A 17,567-nucleotide genomic window follows, 5' to 3' on the forward strand; every position below is an offset into this window, starting at 1 on the left:
CAGGAGATAAAGAACACGGAACTTCTCTTCACATGGGCCCAAAATGTGAAGTATTGTTCTCACGTCATTAGTCTGTTCTTATCAGTTTGGAGCATGACTAATATAATCTTTTCAATTCCTCTTCATCCACTACTTACATTTGATAATTAGATACAGGACACATCATTTCTTATTCACAGCTAAACCCCATGAAATCAAATCCAATCAAAATCTCAGGTACTTCCATTGAAATTGATGTTATCAGAGAGAGTTTGAGGAGCTTCTGTGAGGACTACATCCATGAAATCTTTATAGCAAAGTTTTATTTATGTTCAAGTATGCTCAAGATAACTACCAAATCAATCATCACGAAATACCTTTGAGTCCAATCATGTTTCAGAAAGGACAGCAGTAATGATAAGTGCTTTCTTATGACAGACTGTTTTTCCACTACACTCTTCCATTTTATTTAAATGCTGGATTTCTAAAAGAGCAACTTCAAAGTCCTGTGTTTCTCAAAAGCGTGAATTATTAATAGCAACATGGTTAAGCTCCTGTGCATTATTCATTTATTCCTACCAACTATTTGTGCTTTTGAAAATCCTTCTCCTCCTTTTTTCCTGAACCCTATATGCCAAGGCACTTCACGATAGGGAGAGCAATGCATTGGTGGTTGCTGAATAGGCAACAGCACCTGCTTATAATATTGTAATATACGCAAACTGCAGTGCAGAACATTTTATCTGAAACATCCTTGCTTCTGCATATTAGAAAAAGGTTTTGTAGTGATTATAAAATGTCAGTCTTAAACCATGTTGATTCCTCTCTCCCCGATTCGGCTCCTCCGCCCAACAATTCTTGCACAGTCTTCAAATGCTCTCCCCTGCACCCCATGATGTCTCCCATATCCCTAGGCAGGGACTCCTCAGCCTGCGATGTGCTGCCGAGAGCTGCTGCCAGGGATCCATGGCTTTACACCTTCTTGAGTCTGCAGTTGCTCTAATGATATACACACACTATCTACCAATTGTACTCAGGAGGCTGGACGGCTTACGATGGAGCTCACAGCTTGCCTAAGTCAGAATTCTGGGCTAACCCTCGGTGAAGCCAATAACTACACCATAACAAATGCATCTATAAAAGAGGTAACCAGGAACAGCTATTCAGGTCTAAATTCATATTTTCAAGAAAGAATTGAATTTTCTAGTGAACATAGACTTGTTTAAAAAAAGTTTTAGATATTTAGGGTCAGCTTTTTAAATTATTGGAGTGCACTGAATTCCAACACCTTGCAAACAGCGTTAGGTGCGTAACTCCTAACAATCACTGCATTGTTAGATATCCAGGCACTATGAAAAACCCTGACAGAGTACTCACCTGCACCTTTGAAAAATCTTTAAAAAAATCTGATTGTGAGTAATTCAAAGCCCCTCAAGTGTGACAGTGTTCAGTGGAACTTCTCCTAAATAGCTTTGAAATTACAACCTCCCTCTGCAAAACATCAGCCTTCAGAAACGTACAAGTGTTTATTGAACGCTTAATATACTTCAAAAGTAAATTTTAAAAATATATAGAAATATAAATATGTATATCTCAGATCTGTCTTTAAATGTATCAATAAAATGGAAGTTCTCTGCACAGGAGAAATTTAGGTCCCCAGGCCTCTCCACTGAGACTATTCAAAATCCAGCAATACGTTTTACCATGTTCCAATTTTAGGTATGATGCCAATACAAAACCGGAAACATTTTATGTGAGAGTAAATGGCAATGCAGAGTCTTGCATTTTGCTCTCAGCTGAAAGATCCAGCCTCTGAAGAATATTCAGACATACAGATTTTGCATTCAGCTGGTACCTGAATTTCTCTCTCTGAAGTGTCTGTCTCTATGCATGCTTATATTCATTATTTTTCACACTCACAGTATCACCTTCTTGGAAATCTGAATATCATCTGTCTCTATAAGTGACTTTATCCCCTTTCTTTCAGCAAGTGACTTTGAAATCAATACTCAGTGCTGAAGCTGGTGCTGCTGACATGGCTTTATGTGAAGAGCGTTCTGTTGAGGTATCTGCAAATCCCCAGTGCACAGTCCTACTTCAGCACAACCAGCTAAGGAGCACTGCTTACACACAGCAGACTCTTCAAGATGCTCAGTCTGCTTTCACTACCAGAGACTGGTTTATCTATCGATCTACTCACCCACCTACCATTTCTGTGTCTCTGCATCAATACTCACCTTTCTATATTTAGTTTTATTTACTTTTTTTTTGCTGTAAACATTCCTCCCTATAATCTCTTAACTCATTCGTAAATTTTGGAAGCTCTTAGGGTTGCCTGCTTCACCTAGAAATTTCACTGTTTATACCCCTTGGCTCTTCTGTTGCTATTTTCTCATACTATTAAGTTACTTTTAGAAAAAACACAGAAAAGGAAGCTAATGGATTGGCACAAAATAGCCCGAAGATAATAAGGGACTTCCCCCTGCCAAAAAAAGATTTGGATTAACAGTTCAGGAAAATTAATTCATTAAAAGTACTAACTCCACTGGTTTAATGAAACAGAAAGATAACAGAATGCAAATATTATATACATCAGACCTTCTGGTTTAGAAAGCCATACTATTGGTGAAGTTACTAAACAAACAAACAGTAAGGAATAAGGTATCTTTCAAGCAAGAGTAATTCTACTGAAGCAGACAAGCAGTGAATAGAATATGACACTTCAAACATTTTCTAGCTCCAGAGCTTGCCGTCATCACAGTAGTCATCTGGAGCATACGTGACTAGCTACAGCTCTTCAGTAACTGTGATGTACTTATGAATTTTTCAACACAGATTTGAGAAGGTTCTAGTTTCCTTTGTGTATCCTCTTGAGCTACCAGTGCTACACAAAAATCCAGTAAGAGTCACAGCCAAGAAGCCCGAAGACCACGCGTCTTCTTGTCCTACGTTGTTACTGAAGAACCAAATAAAAACCGTATGAACAGTGGCACTCTGTTGCTCAAAATGGATTTCTGCAGATACCCTTCATACAGGATGCTCTTCAAACTACACTTCCTTTTCCCAAGTTGCAGAGATGCAATCTACTTCAGCATGCTTTCATGGTTTCTTTTTTTTCCTCAAGAGACCCTACCTTTAAGGAGATCAAGCAGTTACATCATAAGTGTTACTATTTGCCTGATGTTTCTATATTAGAGATGACCCAAAACGGTAACTAAGTTACCAGCTTCTTCAAAACCTCATTTAAAATAGTGGATCGTGAATTACACTGTGACCTCACCAGTTAGACAAATGAACAATTCCTCACTTCAGTAATCACACTGGCTTCAAGCCCTCACAAGCCAGATGATAACCCAAACTGAGGCAGACTCAGAATCTCATTCGGAGAAAACAGTGATGAATTTGCATTCATTGAGGCTCAGAGTTGTTAAAACATGTTGCTGTACACTGTAGCTTAGTTTTGAGTTACACTTATCTCTGATAAATAATCTACTGTAACATATGCTTTAGGATATATAGAACTGAACTAATTCTAAAATGTGCTTGGTAAAGGGAATTTAAGATGTGTAACCTGGGTAGCCCCACATATTATGCTTTCTGAAAACCTCATTGCGTGTCTGACTCAAGACAACACACACACCCTCTTCAGCTTAGACAGGCCCGAGCAGAAAACAAGAGATCTTCATGTTGCTTAGAAAGCTTGTGAATTTAGCATAGTTAATTTTTGCTATCACAATATGTCCAAAATATGAATGGCTAATTTCTTCCTCACTTTTCAGTGGGGAAAAAAAAAGCACCATTACTTTTCCAGTTGCTACCTAGCTGGCTGCATCGCTTGGAACGCAGGGCTCATGGCACTGTTAGTTAAGACACTGTTTCAATTTCTCATGGCTAGTGGAGCTGTAAATACCCTTAATTGTAAAATATGTTGACTACTGCTAATTTTGTTGCAAAACTTTTAAGCAAAAACTGGTATATTAAAACTACTATTACAAATATTCAACACAATTTACACTGGTGGAGTTGTTTCATTTATCGTCCTCATTTAGCAAATGTCAAAAATGACAAAAATCAGAATAAACCAACCAAAATATTAAGGCAGAACTGGAACTTGCAATTTTGTTGTGATACTCAATGAAATATAAATGGTAAAATGATAGTTCTAAAGAAAATCAGCGTTGGTGGAAGTTGCCTATTTTAATGGATCCTTACTGAGGAAGTTTTGAAAAGCTTTGGAATAGGTACAAGGTTTTTCCACACATAATACTACACCAAGATATACTTAAATCAGAACGTAGGAAGCTAATGCCCAGACATCTTACCACGGCATCATCATCTGTAGTCAGACAGCAGAGTTATGCAACAAACCAAAAATTTCTGATTTCCTTAGCCTTCTCATTTAAAATATTCATTCAGTGAAAAATTAAAAGCAATATTTAACTTTTTTCTACAGCACTTATGCACCTACATAATATAATGTTTAATGTGTCTTATTTAATGATTATTTTCCATGAAGCTCTATATTTTACTGAAGTTACAACCCACAACAGTATAATCCAGAATAAAAAGATGTATTATAGGCCCTTCTAAAGTGTCTGATTGAAACAGGTGAAGTGTATCTTAAGGTGTCCAGCTGTACCAGGCAATAAAAATAAGGGCAAATATAGCCAGGTAAACCTCATTTAAGATTGGGCCTTGCTTTTCAGTGCCCTCAAAGAGCATTATAAATAGCACTATTTGAATACTGTATCATTTTAAGGGAGTGTATTAATAGCTGCATTGCTCTCAGCTTTCAGAGTCAAGATGAGGATAGCTTTGAAATTTTCTGTACATGTTAGTGCTCCTTGGAATGCAAATGAAAGAGCTGAGCCCTAAAAATCCCTTTACTCATGCTGACATGGAAACCTGGTCTTTCTGCTCTGGAGAACAACAGCAACGAGTCACAATCTTTCATAAATTTTTATATGACAGAATTGCATCTTCTAGTAATTTCAGCGGTCTCTTTGGATTATTAAACTTACTAGGTCCACTGGTGCCACTGAAGTATCAAACATCCTTGGAGAATTCTCCATGAGAATCTTAATTACAAGTCCAAGTTTCTGATTACTGAAAACTCTGGAGCAGTATAAAAAATGTGATCTTTACAAACCCTCACTTAAATTCACAAGTTAAATGCAAATTAAATTCCCAAGCTGTTTTATAAACAAAAAAAAAAATCTCCACTCCACAACAGCAGTATTCCTCTAACTAGCTCAAAGCGGTTTAACAAGACCAGTTAATGAAGTAACAAAAGGGCCCCCATGAAGGGAGAACTGTAGCTTTTTAGACTTCTCAACCCAACTCTCAGTCCACCTAAACCACACTGCAACTTCAGATGGCTAATATATAAAATGAAACAAAATATTTGGCACTGCTCAGAAGTTCAGAACTAGGAGTACATTTTTATGGAGATACTTGTTCACAAGTCATGCAATTACAAGATAAATCCCTTGAGAAGGTAAATCAGCACTCTCAAAGACATGATGCGTATTGAAGTTGCTGAACTCCTTCCTGACCCATTACAATCTTGAACAGGAAGCATGAGAAGCACCCCAAATTAGCCACTGGATTTTAATCCATAGTGCATGTTCCTAAAACTCAGACACCATGTTAAAAGCAACTCAATTTTAAGGCACAAACACCTTTTTTTTTTTTTTTTTTCCCCAGCCTTGAACTCTTTTGTTAAAATGCTTTGATAGGGGGATTACAAAGAACAACAATAGCCAAAAAGAGCACCCAGCACAGTATGAAGGAAATTGCAGTCTGTGTATCAAGACTAAAGTCCTAGATGTTTAAAATTTTAAGCATCACAATTGCCTTGACCTGCACCCGAAACGCAGGTTTTACCTTCTGTCAGGACAGAAACATTCAAACCCACTTACCATCAAGTATCTGTTAAAAGAAGAGCCCCTTGTAAATTAGGTTGCCTTTCCTTCTGAAGGATATAATTTTTCAATAAAGCTCTGTAATAAAACAAGCAATTGCTTTCCACCAGTCCCATACCCATTACAGAAAACACAAAGTCTACCGTAAGACTACCATATACTATTATGTCCTGAATTTAAAAGGTTGTTACTGAGTTGTGATTGATATCAAATACCAAATCCTAATGTTCTGTCTTTCCCTGGAATTATTAAGCTACAAATTATCTATGGAGATGATCTTTGTTCTCATCAACATTATTTTATTTTTTCTTCCTCAATAACTATTTATTACTTGACAGTTATAAGCAAACCTATATATTAATGTCTGAGATGGACATTTTTCTTTTCTAAAGGGTAGTTGGGAAAAAAATAGTAAATGAGAAACACTTCTTCCTTTTTCCTCTGACATAATTTTCAGAGGCCATAGGTCGCATCACCTTTTAAAGAAGTTAAAAGTATACAGGTATATATTTAATAATAAATTTTTTATCTTTGAGAATATTATTGAGGAAAGTAATTTCAGAAAAAGCAGTTTCTTCCACAGCCGAGTTTAAAAATAGCCACAAAATACTATACAGATGGCTCAACAGATCTAACACACTACTGTGGAGAGACACAGATTAGTCTACCTCTAGGACACTGCTCTTTTTGATAGGCATACCTTCAGATACAAGTAGAAAAACAAAAATTGTGGGGGTGAAGAAGAATGAGATTCATTTTTTCAGAACTCTCAGTGTCTTTTTATAACACTATGTTGAGCTTTACTGCAGCTTTTGAAAACTGAGGGTTTCACTCTGCATACACAATCTGGACAAAGAGCAAGACAAAACCATGGCGGCACATTATAACAGCAGCCTCCTACTGTGAACACCTCCTCACTCCGTCAAGAAGAAGAAAGGAAAAAACCCCCAAACTCTAAACAGAGACAAATGCTTGAGATATAAATGCTATTTTTCTCTTTTCTTTTCCCTGTTAAAGATTCCTAGGCACCCAAGAGACTGGAGAACTTGGTCACATTCTTTCAAGCCTTGTAAAGACAGGTTTGGTACTCGTCTTCTCAGCTAGAACAAAGTGCTCGGAGTTGGTAAAGAAGCAAAATGCTCTCTAGCCCATTCTATCTCCCATCTTAAAAGTTACTTCTCTTCAGCAAGCGAGTTTGATTATTATGTTACCTAGCAATAGGTACAGGCTTTACCTCTAAAAAGGTTAAAATGAATTTCTATTTGTTTTCAGGAACTATTATCTTTATTGATTTATACCTTTCTTATGTGATTGAGAATCCACATAAACCTAATGCCCTTTCAATCCCGCCAAAGAAATGAAGATTGGTCTTAATGCAAGTGAAGCATACAAGGCACAGCTGTGATGGGCAGTTGGCCATTTCATGAGGATTACCACTGATTCTGTAAAAAGAGAAATTTAGGACACTGTTTTGTGAGCAGCTAGAAAACAAACAGTGCAGTTAGTCAATATCTCAGCTACAGTAAGTTAGAAAGGACAGCAACTGAAATCTTAAGTTTAAAGTAGAAGAATGATATAAACCACCAAATTTGAAAAAAATACACAATTACATAATGCTCTCTGCTGCTGAGACCAGTGCCTATGAACTTCAGAGTACCAGATTCTCATCTTCTTTTAAATAGCTCATGATTAGATGATGAGTTTGTCATTATGATTCGTTTGCTTAGTTTCTCTGTAGCCTTTTGCCCAAGATTTCATGCTGTCCTCGCCCATCCCTAAAAGCTGTAGGTTGAGAAAAACAGAGACTGAATTCATTCAGGTGGATTTAGCACCCACCACACTACGTATGAGATGTTCGGGTAAGCGATACACGTACTAGCCAGTGCTGTACAGGCTCCGTAGCTCCCCAAGAGCATCCTCTCTTTTCCAAAGCCTTATGACTGGCACAGCACCTTAATCAGGATTTCTTCAGGAATAAGGAGGAGAGAATGACAATCTACTTCTCAGTAACTGGCAACACCCACTAGGTTATTATGAAGTTTTATGACTACCACAAACATACAGTTTCATAGATCACATGGCATAGCTTGTTTTCAAGCAACTGAATTTCATCCCTGAACTTGAACATAATGAAGACAGTTTTGGAGTGGTTTTTTAAAAGATTATTACAGAACAGCTCCTGAAGAGGCTTGACAGAGACTCTGGAGCTTGCTAATCATTGCTCTAATATAAGAAGTATCTTCTCATAAAAATCTAAGCATTAGCACCGTGACTCCAAGTCACCTGATGCTTTTATAAACATATCTATGACAGCTGAAAAAACCATTTTTTTATAGTACTTAATTTTGAACCTGACTAAACTAGACATTTTACAATTTGAAACAGCACCGCTCATTACTGCACACAAGATAGTCATTAAATGCAAAACCTCTACAGCAAGAAGCTAAATTTATTATGGAATTACCAGAATGGAATAAGTGCTCTGAATTATTTATTTTCCACTAACCATTCGAAGAGAAAAACTTGAATGAGGCAAAATCCGGTAAGTGAACCTGTGATTTATGTATGAAGAGTACGATACTAAATCAGGATTTACGACATACTGTCCTCTAAGAAAAAAAAGAGTTTATTAACAACTAAAACAACAGAAAGAGCACAAAAGGATGCTCGTAATGGAAGAAATCTTGGTTTCATCTATCAAAGTAAAATTTGAGAAAAAAAAATATAGTTCCAGGATCAAGAAAAAAAATAAGCAGAGTTCATTGTGGGAACGATCCTTTTTCTACCACAAACGCAATATAGCGACAGGAATCACAACTGGAAATTCACCTTTGTATTTGTTGACCAAAAAAAGCTGTTGTTTTGCAATTAAAAATGCCAAACAACCAACCAGGTGCAAGGTCTGAAGTAGTATTTGCATTTGTAGTGTCAAAGCCCCCCTCACAAACACAGCTATTATTCTTTCTCAAGATTTATGCTCGGGTAATAGACTGCTATGAAGACTAATACCAGAAACAAACCCAGAAACAACCGCAGCAAACTCCAGAGGGTGAACGACCTGTCCACTTCTGTAAAATCACCTGTACAACCACTGAAAACAACAAATCAGCACCCTTTCTCGGGGAGAGAAACTTTCCTGCCGAGGGAGCGGCTGGCGGGGCCGGGTCCCCTCGGACCCCTCAGCCGCTGGGGCGCGGGGGGGCGGCTCGCCCCGCCGGGCGACCTCCCCGTGCGCTGCAGCCTCGCTCCGGGAAAACCGGGAAAACACCCGAAAGCACCCAGAGGGCTCCGGAGCACAGCCCCGGCTGCCAGCCCGCATGCGGACACACGCCGACAGGTCTGCAGGCACGCACCTACAGGGCGCCGGGCACCGCCGGGGCGCACGGACACCGCAGCGGGGACCCGCACCCGCGGCAGCCGGCGAGCGCGTCCCCCCCCTCCCTCCCCGGGCACCTGCACGGCGGGCAGCGGCGCCGGAGCCGCCCCGACGAGCGCCCCAGGGCACAGAGGGGTTTCTACTGACCTTTCTGCTGCCTAAAGGACTGGATGGAGCCCGAATGGTGAACCATCTTGGCGGACGGCTGCCTGCCAGCTGCCAGCCCGCCGGCTGCTGGGCGGCGGCGGGAGGGCGGGAACCCAGCGGCGCGGCCTGGCCCGCCCCGCCCCAGCTCGGCCCGCCCCGGCCCGGCCCGCAGCCCCCGGCGCCGCCGTTGCTCTGGCAACGGGCGGAGCGGCCCGGCCCGGCCCGCCGCGCAGCGGAGACCGAGGGAATGGCGCCGGCAGCAGCCGGGCGGGGAGAGGCGGTAACGCGGGGCCCGGGGTGGCGAGGGGCGGGCTCGGAGCCGGCGGCTTCCCCCACCCCCCGGGGAAGGGGAGTCCCGTCAGCTCCGGCCGCCCTGGCTGTTCCCGCGGAGCGGGGACCGGCGGGGACAGCGCCCGCCCTTGGGGCGGGAAAGTCGGTGCGGCCCCTCGGTGAGGGGGAGCGCCGGCCCCGGCATCGCGCTGGTTTCATTATTCCTATTGCCTGCCTGTAACCCTTGTCTCTCGTTAAAAGACCTCAGGTGTTACCGGTGAGGTAAAGGGACACCAAGTATAAACCGCACCTCCTGTACGTACTCATAGATGCACCGACACCCAGGCGGTGTGAGTTCCGCTGGTATCGCAGCCCCTCCATCCCTGTCATCGCACCGTAAACCCGTACTGCGTCACCAGCCTTTTTTTTTCACATATGTTACAAAACTTACAAGTCTCAATCTTACTGGAGAGAGGTTTTTACGAAAATACACCAAATTGCACGTTCAAGGCCTGATGTGGCCCATTTCTATGCTATTTATGTTATAATTTCCCATTTCTCCACGATGTATGCCAAGAGGCTCATTCCATGTGACAAAAGAGTCAAATTTAAAAGGCTTTAATTTCCTTCCCTGTCTCTCTCTGCTCATGTTACTCTCTCTGGATTCTGAGTAAATTTCTCAATAGTATTATTCAACTCCTGTAGAATGTTTTTTTAATTTTTCTACCACAGTAATCTGTTTTCCTGAGCCTCCTAAATTCGATCAGTCCAATATTCCAACCTGCGTCTAGCAGTATCTATCTCCTCTTCTCCATTTAAGGATACACACATTATTCGCTTGACAGAAGTTAATTAAATCCCCTGTGCACCTAGTGGCAAAAGCTGTATCATTTCTTCAGTTTGTGGCTCCATTTGTGTGCTAGAAGATGTACTAGAGATTTCCTTCAACAGGAAAGGAAAGCTAGAACTTTCCCCCATAGTTGACTGGGGTTTGTAGTTTACCATCTGCTTACAAAATTACATGATTGCCACCCCTTACTACGGGCCAGTCTGGTGCTATAAAATTATACTATTTTATCTATATCAGTTTATACAACTACAATGGATACACACATTTTATTTTATTTATTTTTAGTATAAGGATGTTTTTCCACTATGAAAACATACTAAACAGCTATATATAAACCAATACATCCATACAAGGGTGCTTATAGGTAGATAAATAGAATAAAAACTGCATCCTAACTGGGGAGGTATTCTCCAGCACTTTTTTCTAGAGTCTAGATTTTCAGACATGGCTTTTACGTAACATGCAGCTGACACATCCAACTGTTACCAGAAGGGAAAAAAATAATCTTATCTCCTCAGGATAGCTGACTAAATTTTGTTTTTATTTGGAACATTTGCAGAAGGTTTGTTTTCAATTAGTTTAGGAAAAGATGCAGAAGCTATGGTGCTGTGAAGACATTATCCTACTTATTTGTCAGTCTCTGGTGGTTTTCTGCACACTGAAGGTAATAGATGAGGCATTCCTCAGCACTCCTGCAATTTCAGGAAAACTGCTGGGAACAGCTCTTTCCTGCTGAGAGACAGCACTATCAACAGTGCATGGAAGAATAAGGCAAGTGGAGACCAGCCAGGCTGGCTCTTGTTGATCAACAAATGCTGGAAAACCTGTAGCAAGCTGAAAGAAGAGGTAGAATCAAGTCCTTTTTTTTTTACTTTCAAACTTTAATTTATATGTTAGAACAGATAAGGAGGAATTAAAACCAAATCTATACCCAGCAGCTCAGAGTCACCAGGGAAAAAAAGTAACTATAATACAAGCTATTAACGTAGTAGTTAATAATCATATGTAGTCTGCAAAGACCAAGTATAGTTCTTTCAGTGTAATGGTATAAACCTCTGTAAGGTTCTAGGTCAGAGCCATTTCTTTGACAGACCTTGGCTGACACCTTTGACTTGCAGGTGAAGTAGAAGAGTAGCATACATAATGCTCCCTTTCTTACCTGAGGAAAACAAAAGAGGACCATTACCTGCTCTCTTATGATAACAATCTACAAAATGCAGAGGGGAAGAAAAGGTGCTGGTAAGTAAAATTACAGCCTAAAGAGGTTATCTCACACTGTCTTGGAAAAGAGGCTGTCAGCTGCCTGGTACTCAGGGCCATCCCTCATCACAGTCCTCCATGGAGAGTTACAGAACTCCTGAATTCAAACACATTTACTCAACTCTATTAGTGCACAGAATGATGGGAAGAGGAAGCCAGGCTAAGGCAGTGCTCAGAAACCCAGCAGAATAATTAAATTCTGAGGACAGAAATTAGTTATTTTTCTACTTGTTTCTTCATAATAATGTTCTAATTTTAGCAGTAGATAGCACATACACATAAAACTACAGATACGACAGCTGGAGGTAAGGTCTGCAAAGAGAAGAAAAAAATATTTCTGCAAAGGTGTTTTAAATTAAATCCTTCACACTGTCAACTGACTAAGCTTGTAAAATATTGTTAGAATCTGGAAAAATAATTCTTTGGTAAATAAGGAGAGATTGGTCCAGTTTAACAGTATTTTTAGAGTGCAGACAACAGAACAATTACAAATGGATGGCTAAAATGTAGGAAATAGATACATTCTTAAGCTTCAGATGCACAAGCTACACTGCCTCTGAAGCTTATTAAAATAAAAATCTACCCTCACACTCACTGTCTAATGAATACTATCTTTGAAATCATTAGTTATAATAAGCTAAATCTCAAGTTATCTCTCTGTAACATTTTATAAACCTTTTCTAAAATAGATGAAAACTCTGGACTTAGTGAAGAGATCAGGATCAGACAGATCTAGACTTAAACCTTATATCTCTACAAGTCAACAGAACAAAAATCATGACTCAAAATCTTAATGTTGATGTACCTGCACATCTTACTGAGTTCTTCCTAAGGTTTGAGGTATTCAGTTTTGACATTAACTCTGTTTGATATATAGACATGCCTTTTTCATGAGATAGAGTCTTTGACAGGAAAGATTAGAAAATAAAATTTGCTATCTTGGTCTCACTTCATCATAATATGTGTAGCTCTATGCATATCTGTATTGGGTTCTGGAAAAAATTTGCCTAATAAGAACAGAAGTCTCCAGATTTACTTTCTATCAGGAAGTTGGTTTGCTACTAAAACAGGCTATGAGAGAGATATTTTTTAAATTAAATTTTGTACTTCCATAGTGCTTTTCAGAAAGTCGCATAAAATAGAACCTTAAGTTAAAACCTAATTAGCCTGTGATAAGTGGTATATGCCAATTATTTCCTTAGGAAATATAGCCATCTCAAAAGTTAATTATAGCCAGCTGTTAACTATTGCCCAGAAAGAAAACTAAACTTACTCCAAAAGAAACTCATGAGATTCAGCAAGTGCAAAATTCTGCACCTGAAAAACCCCCATACGTCAATTCAGACTGAGCAGCAGCTCTTATGGGAAGAAACTGAAGGTTATGGGAAACACCAGCTTGAATACTGGCCAATGGTGCACTTGCATCACAAATAAGGCCAAACTTAGGAGAAACGTAGCCAGCAGATCAAAGGGTTATTAATCCCCTTTACTTGGCCTGACTGTAGCTGCACTTGCAATTTTGTGTCCTCTCAATTCAGGAAAGGTGTTGGAAAACTGGAGAAGGTCCATAAAAGGGCTACCCAAGATGGTCAAGGGCCTACAAAATATGTAAACTGTGAGAAGTTGAAGAAACTAGGTTTATTTAATCTGAAAAGTAAACTAAGGAATTCCAGCACCCTGCAATAAATTGAAAGTCACTTACAAAGATGACAGTACCAAAGTCTTTTCAGTGCTAAATGATCTGATTGGTGACAACAGCCACACATGATGGCATGTGAGGTTCAGATTGAACACTAAGTGTAAGTTGTTACAGCATTGGTAATGCACCGTCAGAACAGGTTACCCACAAAGTAGTGAAATATCTATCCTTGAAGGTTTTCCAAATTTGCCTTGACCAAGCTATGTCTGACCCATTTTGGTGATGGCAATGGTAAAGCTTCAGAACAGGAGGCTAGATTAGATGACCTTCAATGGTTATAGTAGAGAATGTAATAAAAAGCAAATGCAAGGTTGTTGGAACCAGACTAATTCAAACCAGGAGGTAGACGCACAACTTTGAATTGTTATTAAAGCAAACTATAAAGTTATGTTATTTTTTTGTATCTGTAAGGAAGGATGTCGTTGAATATATGCTTATGCATCTTGGCAAAATGCAAAATAGCAAGATGATATTAAATGACCTATACTGCAAATTTAAAATGAAATGTCCTTTCTCAAACATACTGATTTCTAAAATTCTTGCAAAGTACAATTTCTAAACAATTTGCAAGAAGATTTTCGAGATCGGGGTGATTCCTTAGTCTAAAATGTTGTCTGAGTGAGGGCACTAAATGTTTGCAGCAGCACCCAAAATTATTGATTTTCTATCAATTTTTATGTAATACACTTCAATAGTATGAAAAATTAATGTTTACAGAATTGTTGAGTCCACTTATTTCAAGGAGGGCAGTTCTGTACTGTTAAAAGCTCCACAATGCAAAATTCATCTTGTTCAATATTTGCAGTAAAATTGTTTGCAAATGTTCTGATCTTACTGAAAACAATGGGAGTTTTGCCATAGACACTACCATGTTGAGGAGGCCCTTCATTAGCTCTAATAAAGCTGTCAGTTACTATGGAGAAGGTCTAGAAAGCAGATTATGGAGCATGCTGAAGCGTGTAGTAGATGGGTTAAAAAATTGAACATTTCTTTAAGATTTTACTTTGTGTTGCTAAGACACTAACCCTCAAAATCTCAATGATTTCCATATTTTAATATTTCATTTCTATGGTAATTTAAGAGACCTTTTCTCTCTGGCTAGATAGAATTTTCTTATATCCGTGGAACTGACTGATATAATGTGTTTGGACCTTGATTCTGTAGCTCACTGTAATTGCATGCTTATTTTTAAGCTTGTTTTATAGGTTCATGTTTGCACCCTAAACATTTCCCTGAACAGAGTTACTTTTCCAGTTTTGGCCTTAAGTTATCCAGCTACCATAAGAAACAGAAAGAAACTGACAGTTCATATGTTTAGGAAAATTTAATTTCCCTCAGCAAACAAGCTGAATTTTGTTCTAAAATATTTGGGTCAAAATGCCAAACTAGAATTCTAAGGAGTTGAGCATTTTTGTGCCTGATAAACACTGAAATCCTTGGAAGAGACCTATACAGAAGTGAAAAGAAGGTGAGATGTTGGTTTGTTAAAAAATCCTCCTATAATAATGCAAAGAGATTTTAAAGAAAGCACTAATGTCAAGAAACAGATGAAGAGGAAAAAACAGACTTATAATAGCAGCATTCAATATACACACCTATCCAAATTTTCCAGGTGGGCAACCTCCTACGTAGTTGTATTTTTCTTTTCTATTATACATCTCAATTTTCTTATTTCACGTTTTGTCTGAAGCAAACAGCAAGAATGATGATTGTTATCCAACTCTTCTGTACCAGCTACCAAACTGCTACAATACAATTCTATTTCTGATTAGCAGCCTAATTTGTCAAGTAAAGAAGAAAATAATCAGATAGACTGAAAAAAAACCCCACCACTATCAATGATGAAATTATCTATCACCTAATTTATGTTTCCATTGTATAGACCTATTCTGCAAATCTGTGCATCTTTTGTTTAGTACCATGTTCTCAGCATAGGAGCCTCGAGAGTGTCAGTAGTAGAAACTTTTAGAAACAAGACGTTAATATAGCTGTATAGTCAAAATTTACAGTAAAAAAAAAGTTATCATTTAGGCATTTGTTCCTAGATTTACTATTGTTTCCTGGGTCATTAGCTCCTTGGTTTAAAGATTAACCCTCTAGTACTGCTTAGCGCATTTCTGACAGCCAAGCCTTTCATCGTCTCCAAGCTAGTTCTGTTTAGACTCTCTTAGTTCTTACTATTTGGATTTGTTTGGCCACATACCTGCTCTTTTTCCCAAGTACATTTTTTTACCCCCTCTCTCACCCTCCCTCCCCACTCCCCCCTCCCCCCCCCCCCCCAAAAAAAAAGTCAAGGAAAGGCAACTTACAAATTATTAAAAGGAGCAGCAAGAAAAGGTGAAATAGGGTAGGACTGAACACTGTTTCTGAGCATGGCCAGCCACTTACTATGTAAAACCTCTACCTGCACGTCATTTGGCTATTTCCATGCACATCAGGGTGGAAACAGTATGGCAACAGTATGTGAGCCTGACATGTTGCCTGCACATGAGGAAGACGTGAAATTAATTGATACGGTTCATTCAGGAAAGACAGTCTTTCCTGCTATACATTTATTTACAGAGCTCAGAACAGCAAAGTCCAAGTCCACAGCTGAAAATCCTAGGATTACAGTAATACAAACAAAATCGTTCAACAAAAATATTAGGATATCCTCTTGGCAGCAACTAGCACACTGACGTCATGTCACTGCACAGCAATATCAGACTTTTCCTTTCCAACTTGTGTAAAACACTGCAGTTCAGATATGGTAATTTTAAATTTATCTCACACTGTGCCTGCATTCCTTGTCGACAAACCTGCCATCTTCCAGAGCAAAAGGAACTACTGATAATTTCTTCAAAGATGACTATCTCTTCATTGCAGCATCATCAATAACATCATAACAGTGTGTTTGAATTAGCGTCTTCACAGAAATCTCTCTCTACAGCATCATGCTCACATGCAGCTTTGGCCTTATTTTCTGTTGCGTTACTAGACTCCTTCACGGCTGCAAAACCCCATGCCAGGCTCTATGCCCTCATTCCAGCTCTCCATTAGAATTATGGCATGTATTTTCTCTGACAGCGACATCTGAGAGTGGATCAATGCCAAACATGTGAGCTGCAAGCCCACACACGTATTTACCATGCATCAATCACCTCCCCATCATTTTGGAAGAAACATACTGAGGTGGGTTATCCCATCCCACAGACTTCTGCATTCCAGCACCACAGAACTTGCCTGCTTGGCTACACCAGGTGAACTCCCACAAGACTCATGCCTCCTAGCATTAATGCTACAGACGATGTTTTGCAGAGAAATCTGCATGGTGCCATCTGGCCTAGCCATCCTATATTCTGAGCTGGGAAGAACTATACTATTGCACAGAGAGAAGATAAGAAATAGTAATATTCTAGATACTTTTTTATAAAATTGGTCTCTGAGTGTCCTTAACATCACACCTAAGTGCAATAATGTGGGCTTTAAAAAAAAAAAAAAACCCAAAACTTTTTTTCTTTTTATTATAGGGCAAAAGTACAGTGCTTTATTCCATAACTGAGTATTTTCTGTAGATTTTCAAAATACCTAAGACTAAAAGTGGGCTAAAATTTTCAAATGTAATATATTTGTAATTACAAATTGTTTATAATTTAGTCATGATTTATCGACATCTCTGAAAATTTCAAATTAAAAAAAGCACACGTATTTCTGTTTTAAAGTCATGAAGAAAAAATGTTTCAGAATTTAAATACTGTCGTCTTGAATTTGCAACCCAGAAAGTCAAAGTAATGCAGTAGTGTATGACAGCTGAGGAAAAATTAAACATCAGGAAATGGATGATGGGAGATAAGCACTTTCCTCATCCACTAACACCACACTAATTTAATGGCACTGTCATAGGCTCCATAGGAACCAAAAGGGCTTGTCTCAAATTGGCTGTGAATGTTCTCAAGGATTTGTTTTAAAAGATATCTGGATTACACTTTGTTCCTATGCACACACAGATAGTCTATTAGTCTGTAAAAACATGGCTCACCCTCAGAAGATATATTTATTTCTACACCTCTTACATGAGCCAAG

The 17,567-nt window shown here is 39.2% G+C and overlaps 1 protein-coding gene across 3 annotated transcripts in view; it reads right to left on the minus strand.

Annotated features, from left to right (window-relative positions):
- The window catches only part of ANO3 (anoctamin 3), a 208,612-nt gene that overhangs the window by 129,590 nt on the left and 61,455 nt on the right, over window positions 1-17,567 (minus strand). The window contains exon 1 of one of the 3 annotated variants that reach the window (XM_074884809.1): window positions 9,427-9,527. The exons of the other annotated variants lie outside the window; for them this stretch is intronic. Within the exon in view, the coding sequence (XP_074740910.1) occupies window positions 9,427-9,472 (46 nt within the window). The 5' untranslated portion in view covers window positions 9,473-9,527. Of the gene's footprint in view, window positions 1-9,426; window positions 9,528-17,567 lie in introns of those variants that run through there. 3 annotated transcript variants of the gene reach the window in all.

Source organism: Strix uralensis, chromosome 15, assembly GCF_047716275.1.
Source record: "Strix uralensis isolate ZFMK-TIS-50842 chromosome 15, bStrUra1, whole genome shotgun sequence".
NCBI classification, from domain to species: domain Eukaryota; kingdom Metazoa; phylum Chordata; class Aves; order Strigiformes; family Strigidae; genus Strix; species Strix uralensis.